The sequence below is a fragment of the Barbus barbus genome (assembly GCF_936440315.1).
Source record: "Barbus barbus genome assembly, chromosome: 7".
Taxonomy (NCBI): Eukaryota; Metazoa; Chordata; class Actinopteri; order Cypriniformes; family Cyprinidae; genus Barbus; species Barbus barbus.
Window position 1 is genome coordinate 37,559,481 of NC_136735.1, and position 12,480 is coordinate 37,571,960.

The following is a 12,480-nucleotide window of genomic DNA, read 5'->3' on the forward strand; positions in this document are numbered from 1 at the left end:
AGCAACCACATAGCAACACCCAAGCAACTACTCAGGACACATTAGTAACCATATGCCCTAGCAAACCGCTAGAACACCCTAGTATCTGCATAGCAACACCCTAGCAACTACTCAGAACACATTAGTAACCATATGCCCTTGCAAACCCCTAGAACACCCTAGCAATCCCATAGCAACTAAGTAGAACACTATAGTAACCATATAGATATGCAAACACCTGGAACACCCTTAAATAAAATAACTAAAACTACATTCAAAATAAAAATGAAGGCAAATTTTATAAACCAAAATATTTAATAAAAAAATTGCAAATAATATAAATAACAATAATAAATATATTTATAAAAAATGTAATAGTATGTCATTGATTGTGCTTGTGTCTGTCTGTCTGTGTGTGCGTGACAGTGCTTGTTTCACTGATGTGTTTGTGTTGTGTAGAGTCAGGACGGCCGTGTGGAAGTGCGCGGACGCCACGGAAAATCCATGCTGACCATCAGCGGCGTTCGACTCTCAGACTGGGGCCGATTCGACTGTGAAGCTCTCAGCAGGATTGGGGGCCATCAGAAGAGCATGTTCCTGGATATTGAGTGTAAGATGCACAAAATGCACACATTTACACCAACTACAAATATACCATAGCATTGTTTTCAGTGTTGGGTAAATTACTCACTTAACTGGGTAAATTAATTGCATCCTCAACTTGGTTTACAAATGACTCTTTCTAAAAGGTAGCGCATTACTTATTACTAATTGCTTTTATATTCTATTTCTTGCAATGCATTGATAGACATGAGACTGCTCTTTCATTTTTTAGCATGTTAAACGTTACATTTATATAAATTTAAAACATGTTAAATTTTAATGTTAAATTCACTATCGTTTTACATAGAATTGTTCTATAGTGTATACAGTATTACATCAGAAGTAACTCATTAAATTAAGAGTAAAGAAAAATTAAGAGTAATCTATAAAAGTAATCAGATTACATTAACTAATTATTTGGTAATGCATTGCACCCAACGCTGTTTCTCTGTGGCCTTTTCAAAGTGTCTCAAATTATTAAGTTTCAAATTATTTTACCCCACAATTTTTCTTTATTGGCCTCAAAAAGAAAAAACTCAACAGAGCCAATTATGGAAGAAATTCTTCCCAAGTAATTCATTCCTCAGGTTCTTATTAATTTGCAGGTCCGTTTACTGAAATACCAACACGTTGTTGAGGTTACTTGTTTTCTGTATCTCTTTTTATTGCTTCAACTTCTTTTGTCTGCATTTCATTCATTAGGATATCATTGCACATCACTCGTGTTTAACGCTGCAAATGCTGCATGTGTCACAATCAGACAAATGCGATGAGATGCTAATAAAGCTCCTCGTGTCCCTGAATGCACGTGCTGACCTTGACATCGGCGTGCAGCTGGAGTGTCTTCATGTCATGCGCTTAGAGGTTCACGGCCAGCGTGTGAAAAAGGATATTGTGAATAAGCGTGACAGGAGGCAGTCGAGCGTTACTGGACGCTAATGAACTCATTTATTTAGTACAGGCTCGTGTTTGCGCTGCTCCTCAGATGTAATGGACGAACCAGCATCAGTCTCTCTAATGAAAGCCTTCTAGTTGGCGTAAAGCAGGAATAATGCCATATGAATGCAGACGCCTTCGGTGCTTAAAACTGAAGCTTCGGCGAAAAATGCATTTCATCTTTATGACTCTGTCTACTGTAGACGCATCTGACACATAATGGAGTGAGACTGTAACATCTTTCCTTATTGCAATCAATACTATATTCTCTAAAGGCTGTTTTATGTGCATGATTCACATCAACATTCCCCAGTGCATGGAAATAAATTCAAGTAGTTCAGGGTTGTGTTATTTTATTATAGATTTTCATTAATATTTTTAACGTTTTGTTTTTATTATTTCCATTTTTTATTTAGATTTTATTCAGTGTTTTAGTAATTTAGTAGGTTATTGTGTTTTGCCATTTTTTATTATTTTTTGTCTATATAGTTTTTATTCATTTTTGTTTTAGTTTTAGTTGCAATAACATACATGAAAAAAATCAACAGTCGCATGTAGTACAGCCAAGTGTTATTTTAGTATCATTTTAGAATAATGGTATGTTTACATTTACATTTATCCATTTAGCAGATGCTTTTATCCAAAGCAATATAATTGAGGAATACAACAAGCAAATACAACAGCACTATTATAGTTCCCCTCCAGAAACTCGAGCTGCGTCGAAAACGCCACCACCGTGACTGCGCTCTGAATCACGTGTGAAATCTGTCCAATGGATGCACGAGACGTCATAGACGGGTGACGTCACCGACCGGGAAGCTATAAAAGCACGTGCGGTGGAACCGGCGTCAGCTTTTTGTCATTTAGCAACCGCCACTCTGTGTGTGTCTGTCATTTCATGTTGTGAGCCTTATTTAGTGTTGTCTGTCCTTACACAAGCACATATAAGCTCCAATATGTCAAAGAGTGATCACAAGACTAAGCGGTTCCTCCCTCGCCGATCTCTAGCTCAGGGGGCTGCTGTGCGGGAGCAGCCCTTGCCACATACCAGCTCCTCACATAGAGAGGCACAAAAGCAGAGCATTGCTACTTGCCCCCCCTCCCCCCCCCCCCTCCCCGCAGTGGGGCCGAGGTGGCAAAAGCTCTGGGTTGGGGGCCTCTAAGACTATGCTGGATCTATGGACCGTACTTCAGTCTAGGAGGTCCTCGACCAAGAAGCCCAGACGGGCATGGCCCAGGGATTACGAGGGCAGACCCCTCTGGGGACATGCGGGTTACACCGCATTACATAGTGTCCGTCTCTCCTCAGTGCCCTCGGGAGATCAGTCTGCTAACCCTGCCAGAGTTCCAGGGCGCAGCGGTCTCCAGCGAGCGCTCCCCTCAGTTATTTCTGCCTGGAAACGTAGCAGAGCTGAGGAGCTCGCCGCCCCTTCGGGAGCCTCTAGAGCAGCTAGTTCGGCCGTCTCTTGCCGGTCCTCCACTTCAGGTCACTGAGTTAGCAGCTCTGAGTACACCAGAGGCCAGTCTCGAGAGACTGGTTCCCTTAGTAGACTATTTGGCAGCATGGAAACTACTGTGTTTCTCAATGGGTCCTGCGCACGGTAGAAAGAGGCTATCGCATTCAGTTCGGCACCCCGCCGCCACCATTCAACGGGGTGATTCCCACACTGGTGCACCCCGAGCAGGCTCTGGTTATGGAACAAGAAGTAAACACTCTCTTGAGGAAGGAGGCCATCGAGGTGGTCCCTCCTCACGAAAGGGAGTCCGGGTTCTACAGCCTGTACTTCATAGTTCCAAAGAAGGATGGAGGATTGCGTCCCATTTTAGATCTGCATCAGTTGAACCGCTCAGTCATGCGACTGAAGTTCAAGATGCTTACCATCAAGCAGGTCGTGTCTCAGATAAGGTCAAAGGACTGGTTTGTCACGATCGATCTAAAGGACGCATACTTCCACGTCTCCATCCTTCCCACTCACAGGAAGTTCCAGAGGTTTGCTTTTGGGGGCAAAGCTTACCAATATCGGGTTCTTCCCTTCGGCCTTGCACTCTCACCCCGCACTTTTACGAAGTGTTTGGATGCTGATCTGGCTCCTCTGCGACTCCAGGGCATCCGCATACTCAATTACATCGACAATTGGTTGATCTTAGCTCAATCAGAGCAACTAGCGATTCAACATCGAGATCTCGTTCTCGCACACATGAAAGAGCTGGGGTTGAGACTGAACACCAAGAAAAGTGTGTTTTCTCCCGTACAGAGAACCACTTATCTAGGCATGGTGTGGGATTCGACCACGATGCAGGCACACATGTCCCCTGCTCGGATCGAGTAGATCCTCACGTCAGTCAAGAGAGTGAGAGAAGGCCAGTCACTCACTGTCAAGCAGTTTCAAACACCCGAGGTGGTGAAGCAGATATGCAGAGTGTTTGGCCAGGCACAGGTGGACCTCTTTGCGACTCAGGAGACATTGCAATGTCCCCTCTGGATCTCTCTAGTTCCTCCTGCTCCATTGGGGCTGGATGCTATGGTACAGACTTGGCCGAGGCTTCGTCTGTATGCCTTTCCTCCGCTCGCTCTGCTCCCGGGAGTTCTGTCGAGAGTGTGCCGGGATGGGGTCCGTCTCCTACTAGTAGCCCCGTTCTTGCCGGGCCGAGTATGGTTCTCGGACCTGATTTCTCTCCTCGACGGTGCTCCATGGGAGATTCCCGTCAGGAGAGATCTCCTCTCACAGGCGAGGGGCACTATCGTCCACCCTCACCCGGAGCTGTGGAAGTTGTGGGTGTGGCCCACAACTTTACATTTGCTATAATTAGAACTTCTTGTATTAAAAACAATCAAGCCCTGCTCATATTTAAAAAGTAACGCAAAAGTACCATAATGCATTACTTTCCATAAAAAGTAGCTAAGTAACATAATTAGTTATTTTTTTAGGGAGTAATGCAATATTGTAATGCGTTACTTTTAATAGTTTCCCCAACACTGGATGTAAGACATTTGAAAGGATCTTTAAAAACCTTTTTTTTATTGCCTCAAATTCTTTTGTCGACATTTCATTCATTAGGATAACATTGCCAACCTCCAGTTTTATTTTGCTGAGTCTCTGTTTTTCTTTCACCAGATGTTCCGAAGTTCCAAACCAATCAAACCATCTTCTACTCATGGGAGGGAAACCCGGTGAACATCAGCTGTGATGTGAAGTCCAACCCTCCGGCGACCATGCTGTGGAGACGAGACCGCTTCACCATCTCCAGCCAGGGAACCAGCAACATCCGCATTCACAGCGCAGACGGCCGATCGCTTCTAGAGGTTTTAGTACTTTATTTACATTGCACATTACTTTTGAGTTCTGTTCAAACTGCTTTGCTCAGCCATGACAGTAGTTGATCTGAAAAAACAAAATAACTAACTAACTAACCGTAAAAGGTGGTTTATGCTGCTTTATTGCTAATTAATTGACTTAATTTGATGCATTTAAAAATGTAAATGCGTAAAATTGAGTTAATGTGTAAAATTGAGCTTGTGTAACTAAAAACGTTACACAACGTCTTGTGAAGAGTATGTTTCAAGGCTTTAGTTTTAGTTTGGTGCTGGTTTAGGACCAGTTTTATTTAGGTATCATTGAGTTACTATTGTTGTTTTTTATTAATATTTTGAATTTGGATTTTAGAATTACATTTTTTAGGTTTTATTTTTAAATTTTAGATTTGTATTATATGTTAGTTAAAGTTATAGTTATGCATTTTATTTATTTAAAATATATCTATATACATTGAAAAAAGTTGGGCAAACTTAAAAGTTTCAGGCAACCAGCTTCAGCAGATTTTTGAGTTTTCTCAACTACTTGTTTTATACAAGTTTATACAACAAAAAGTTGAGAAATTTCCTAAAAAATTAATCGAGAAAACTCAATCTGCTGAAGTTGGTTGCCTTAGACTTTTAAGTTGGCTCAACTTTTATTTTTTACAGTATAGTTTTTACACCGTTTTTAATATATATTTTTCATTTTAATTCCAGGTAAAGTTTTAGTTGTGTGTTTTTACCTTGTTTGTTTGTTTATTTTAAACATATCTGTGTAGTTTTTATTCATTTTGCATGATCTTTCTGGTGAAGCAGGTTTACAAGGGAAGTCTTTCTGGTGAAACTAATTAATAAAAAAAAAACATCCAAAACAAAAAGTGCTGGTTAGCACATAGTTTCACTACTAAAAAAAATCCCTTGCCATATTCTCGCGCTCATTTCTCATTCTCCTCACCTCTGGTTTGTGTCGATCCACAGGTCACTCCAGTGTCCGACAGGGATTTTGGACGCTACAACTGCACAGCCAGAAACAACATCGGCGCTCGATACCAGGAGTTTATATTAGCACAGGCAGGTCTGTGTTTACCAGTAACACCAAACTTCTCTTGACCAAAATACACTTTTTAATTTTTAATCCTGGTCTTTGAAAGATATTTACAGTTTAGTTTGAAGAACCACCAATAGAACTCTATATATTCGGATTTGTTTTCTGTCTGTGAAACAATCACTACTTCACAGCTAACAGGAAACGTTTCACTAACTTTCACTAATGTTTTTTTTTTTAAGTTCTATATGTCAGGACAAAACATTCTTAATGTTTATGGAACGTTTGTATAACATTATTAATATTTGATATACATTCTCATAACATTGAGATAAAATGTTATTAGATCAGCATTCTTGGATTGTATTTATGTTATTTTAACGTGATGAACATTCTAAGCAACATTTTTATAACCTTTAAATAACGTTATAATCACGACAAGACAATGCACATTTTAACATTCTTAGAATAAAAAAACAAAAAAACATTTAAGTGACGTTCTATTTTGATAATAAATAAAGTTAGTTGAACGCTGTAAGAAATGCTTATGTAACCTTTAAATAACATAATCACCGTGAGAAAATTGGGCATTTTAGAGTTCAAATAAATGGTCAAATAATGTTACAATTTGGGTGAAAACAGAGTTAGTAGAACATTTTTAGAAACTTTTTTTTTAGTTTTAGTTTGAGATACTATTGTAGTTTTTTTTATTAATATTATGAATTAGGATTTATTTTTCTTTTTTCCATTTTCATTTAATTTTAGTTAAAGTTTTAGTTGTTTATTTATTTGTTTGTGTTTGTTTTAAATATGTCTATATAACATTTATAAACTTTTTATTGATTTTATTTTCCATTTTTATTGTAATTTTCGTTAACGTTGTAGTTATTTATTTATTAATTTGTTTATTCATTAATTTAAAGCATTTTTATTTTTTATTGTATAATGTGTATGTATATATGTTTTGAATTTTTATTTTATTTCACCTTGTTTGTTTGTTTGCTTTAAATATATCTGTTGTAGTTTTAATTAATTTTTTTTATTTTTTATTTTTTTTATCTGTTGTAGGTTGACCAGGGAAGTTTTATGGTGAAACTAATTAATAATAATAATAAAAAAAAAACATCCAAAACAAAAGGTGCTGGTTAGCACATAGTTTCATCAAAATTTTAACCCTTAAACGAAAGAAAAAGAAAACTGGCAATTTTAATGTTTTAGAAACAAAAATGTTCCCACTATGTTTTTCTAACCTAAATGTGTTACCCAGGTTATTACTTAGTGTTTGTAAGTTGACTCTAAGGATGTTTCTTGATCTTATTTTCTCCATTCTTGAAATGGACTCATATAATATCAGAGTACATTTGGTTGGAGACGAGGTAACATGTTGACCCGAGAAACTGGTTTGTGTTTGATTTAAACCTGTTGTCATGTCCAGTGCACTGATGTATTATTAAAATTTTCCATAACAGTATGTCCTTCCCATCTAGCCACTGCTAATTTAACTGAAGCTAATCTTGTGTAGTGCTGCGTGATTTACTAGAGAGCTCTCTAATATACCAGAGTACTGTCCCATTTACTGTAGAGCTGCTTAATATGCCATGAAGAGCTGCAGTTCACTTCAGAGAGGACTTCATCCAGCCCGAGAGAGTACACACACACACACACATGCACATAAATCCTGCATTCAAGACATAAAATAGCATGCAATCCAGAAGGTATGGGGTGCAAATATTAAACACAAATGATTTAGAAATATTTTTGGATATTTATGTTTTACCTCTTTTATATATTTTAAATGCCATTCTCTGAAAGTGACATTTTGCTCGTGAAGCAAATGAAATATCTCTACTTTTATCTATTGCTTCATATGTGATATTTCTGTTAATTGCTGGGGAGCTTTTGCAATTCATTTATCTTTGACATTTTGTGGGCCTTTTCATCTTAAAAAGGGCAAAAGCATCTTCATTTACATACGAGTGTTTTTTTTATTTTTTATATATTTTTTAAATAAACAAAATGCTGCCAGTTACCAACCGCAGAGTTGTTGATCATGTAACAGCTGGGATGTTTTCTTTCAGGTCTGTGTCACTTTTTATATATGCTAATATGCAAATGTGTGAATATTTAATCCAGTGATGAATAATTAGCATATTTTGAACATTTCAGTGGGTAAAAACATTACAAATCACTGCTTTTATGTAAACTACATTTCCAAAAGTTTTTAATAATTCACATTTTTTTAAGGTTACTGAAGGGAGTCTCTTCTTGTCATCAAGGCTGCATTTTTTTAAACAAAAATGCAATAAAAATTGTAAAACATTTTCAAAATGTCTGTTTTCTATGCAAATCTGTTAAAATGCTATTTTACTTGTTACAATGTTACAAAATATTTATATTTGAAAAAAATGCTGTTCTTTTGAACTTTCTATTCATCTGGGAATCCTGAAAAATAAAATGTATCACAGTTTCCACAAAAATATTAATGTTTTCAACATTGATAATAATCAGAAATGTTTGTTGAGCAGTAAATCAGTATATTAGAATGATTTCTGAAGATCATGTGACTGAAGACTGGAGTAAATGATGCTGAAAATACAGTTTTGATCACAGAAATAAATTACATTTTAACACATATTCACATAGAAAACAGCTACTTTAAATTGAAGTAATATTTCACTATTTTTACTGTATTTTTTAATCAAATAAATGCAGCCCCAAGTGAGCAGAAGAGACTTTTGAGCAGTAGTGTATAAATTAATCTAGCAGCGTTTAATTTTGAAGACAGAAAACTCATTGTAGAATAAACACACGCTTTAAAGATGACAGAAATGGCCTCTTAGCAGAGTTTGAAGCGTTTGCTCTCACAATGACGAATGTCTTTCATGACCAGAGTGATTCTTCTTCAACAGGAAGTTGAGCTGCGGCCTGCTTCCTGTTGAGCGATGGCTCTTGGCTCTCGTCACTCACTAACACGGCAGCAGCACAAATGATGATGCATTCTGAGTTTATCTGATGCTCCGTCATCTGTTTATTTCATCACAGGATGAAAAGTCTGTCTGACTCTTTATTTTACATAAAATGAATGAAGCTGCCGGTCACACACACTTTACATCTATAATACAGATAAACCGCTGAAGGTCTAGACAATGATCAGAATAAAATACTAGTGTATTAAGCACTCTAATGTTTGTTTTTGAATTGAAATGTGACCTTCACCCATTAAAATGTTGCTTCTCAAGTGTTTATTCAAAAGCATCATCATGTTTGTGTTTGTTCACAGACGTCCCGTCGCACCCGTACTCCGTTCGCCTCACCGCCGTCTCCCAGCGTCTCGCCACCGTCTCCTTCATGAAGCCTGACTCTCACGGAGGTGTCCCCATCAGCTACTACATCATCCACTACAGAGACACGAGCGCACAGGACTGGAGGACCGTCAGATCACACGCAGTTCAGAGTGAGCCGCTCATCACACTCACTATCACTGTTATATGTGACCCTGGACCAAAGCTGAATCAGCTGGAAGATGGACTTATACACCTTCTGAATAATTAATCTTTCCATTGATGTATGGTTTGTTATGATCGGACAATATTTGTCTGAGATACAACTATTAGAAAATCTGGAATCTGAGGGTGCAAAAAAATCTAAATATTGAGAAAATCTCCTTTAAAGTTGTTCAAATGAAGTTCTTAGCAATGCATATTACTAATCAAAAAATAAGTTTTGATATATTTACGGTAGGAAATTTACAAAATATCTTCATGGAACATGATCTTAATATCCTAATGATTTTTGGCATAAAAGAAAAATGTATAATTTCGATCGATACAATGTATTGTTGGCTATTGCTAAATATTTGAAGCATTTATGTGATTCAGAATAGAATTTAAGACACAAGAAACTGAAATATATTTATATTAAACAGATCTCGTGTGAGAGATGTTTCTATTCTCAGAGCAAAAGTAAAGTAAAAACAGCATTTGGCCAAAAGAAGTGCATGTTTACCATCTTATATTTTTTCCTAAAAGCCATTATCAGTTCTCGAAGCGAGTGTTTTTGCAGGATCAGGATGTGTCGACAGTCATTTCCATTACGTTTGGAGCTTCTAAACACATTTGCACTTGCAGCAGCAGCAGCGATAATGACTTCAAGCTGTTTGTTCATTAAACTGCTTTACTTTCGGCCAAGAATTTTCTTTTCATTAAGCCTTTAAATAATGCTTATTGTGCTAAGTGTGATGTAAAACACTAATAACAAATAAAACACTTTCAAGTGCATGTAGTTCCTCATCTCCGCGCCTCAGTCCCGCAGAGCTTCATGCATCGCAGAAAATGGAAAACAATGAGTTCAAGATCTGACCAACAAGGGAAATTCAATTCATAGACGGCGGTCTAAAACGTCCTTGTTATGGTCTCAAGCTCAAATTTAGAGCATAATTACTTCAATTACTTCCACATACTCTTTGTGGACTTTTAATTAAGAACTCAATGTTCTTTGACTAAGTACAATAAGCGCACTCATTGAGCCGCTTCATTTTTATTAGTGCTTTCTCATGTAAATGAATGACTGCAATCACTGGCCAAGGTCTTAGATTTGCTAAAGTAGTGCTTTAATGTAAAATACATAGTTAGTGGTAGATATATTGAATGATTTCACAATTATTACAGCCTCTTGATGAGAATGTAGCATTAAAAACCAACCTGATAAATCAGCGAGACATCCTTGAGCAACCAGATCTACCAGCGTTATTTTATTATTTATATACTATATCAGTTTAAGTTCAATAAATGAAAACAATGCTTTTACATTGTTTACAAAAAAGTTTTTTTGTAAATATTTACATTAAAAATCAATTTAAAAAAGTTAATCCAGTTTTAGTCGTTTTTTTTACTTTAATCTTTTCATCTAATATTTAATATTATTTTATTTCAGCTTAACTTCAATGAATGAATTTTTTTATAGTTTTAATTAATTAACAATATTCAATAATGAATAAATGTGTAAATATAAAATGCAAGATAAATCTCTAAAATTGAAAATAACCTCACATTTTACTGTAAATATTGTTATATACTATTAAAGTGTTAAAGTAGTAATATTCTGAATTAGCTTTTATTTTTATATTTTCAGTCAAAAAATATTTTTTTTATGTAATCTTGTCATTTTTATTAGTTTTTTTTTATTTTATTTTTTTTATTCAGTTTAGCTGCAATTTATTTTATTTTATTTTTACTAATGTTAGTATTTTAGTTGAATCTTATTTAATTTAAGTTATTTGCCAAGGCAACATTTTTCATTTAATTAATTTATTGATTTATTCATTCATTCATTCATTCATTCATTCTAATAGAGAAAAACATGTTTTATTTAATTAATTTATTGATTTATTCATTCATTCATTCATTCTAATAGAGAAAAACATGTTTCATTTAATTAATTTATTGATTTATTCATTCATTCATTCATTCATTCTAATAGAGAAAAACATGTTTTATTTAATTAATTTATTGATTTATTCATTCATTCATTCATTCATTCTAATAGAGAAAAACATGTTTCATTTAATTAATTTATTGATTTATTCATTCATTCATTCATTCATTCTAATAGAGAAAAACATGTTTCATTTAATTAATTTATTGATTTATTCATTCATTCATTCATTCATTCTAATAGAGAAAAACATGTTTTATTTAATTAATTTATTGATTTATTCATTCATTCATTCATTCATTCTAATAGAGAAAAACATGTTTCATTTAATTAATTTATTGATTTATTCATTCATTCATTCATTCATTCATTCTAATAGAGAAAAACATGTTTCATTTAATTAATTTATTGATTTATTCATTCATTCATTCATTCATTCATTCTAATAGAGAAAAACATGTTTTATTTAATTAATTTATTGATTTATTCATTCATTCATTCATTCATTCATTCATTCATTCATTCTAATAGAGAAAAACATGTTTCATTTAATTAATTTATTGATTTATTCATTCATTCATTCATTCATTCTAATAGAGAAAAACATGTTTCATTTAATTAATTTATTGATTTATTCATTCATTCATTCATTCATTCTAATAGAGAAAAACATGTTTCATTTAATTAATTTATTGATTTATTCATTCATTCATTCATTCATTCTAATAGAGAAAAACATGTTTCATTTAATTAATTTATTGATTTATTCATTCATTCATTCATTCTAATAGAGAAAAACATGTTTTATTTAATTTTAATTGTTTTTAAATTCATGGACTTTTCATCAGATATTAAATTACTGGCATTGGCTGTTGTGTTATAATAAATGTTTTGAGCCCCTTTAAGATAAATGTCTTGTGTTTTTCATGATCTGTCTGTCACTTTGGTTTAAAGTCTCTGCTAAATAAAAAAAAATGTAAATGTAAAAAGCAGGATGAAGCTCTAAACTCAAAAATGAGCTCACATTTTACACCCAATATTTACAGTAAATGTGATGTTTACTTACAATGAATTACTGAAATTATTCAAGCAATTACAGTGTTGTCCAAAATGATTATAACACTCGTATCTCCAGCAGCTAAAAATGTTTTGAAGTCAGTTATTTGTATCTTTTGCTGTAGGTTTCTTG

The 12,480-nt window shown here is 34.7% G+C and overlaps 1 protein-coding gene across 1 annotated transcript in view; it reads left to right on the top strand.

The window, feature by feature from the left end:
* ncam2 (neural cell adhesion molecule 2) overlaps positions 1-12,480 on the top strand; it is a gene marked incomplete at both ends in the record, with an annotated part of 223,971 nt that overhangs the window by 192,705 nt on the left and 18,786 nt on the right. Inside the window, 4 exons of the mRNA XM_079420652.1 lie at positions 439-589; positions 4,635-4,822; positions 5,792-5,888; positions 9,139-9,312. Of these exons, the coding sequence (XP_079276778.1) occupies positions 439-589; positions 4,635-4,822; positions 5,792-5,888; positions 9,139-9,312 (610 nt within the window). The remainder of the gene's footprint in view (positions 1-438; positions 590-4,634; positions 4,823-5,791; positions 5,889-9,138; positions 9,313-12,480) is intronic.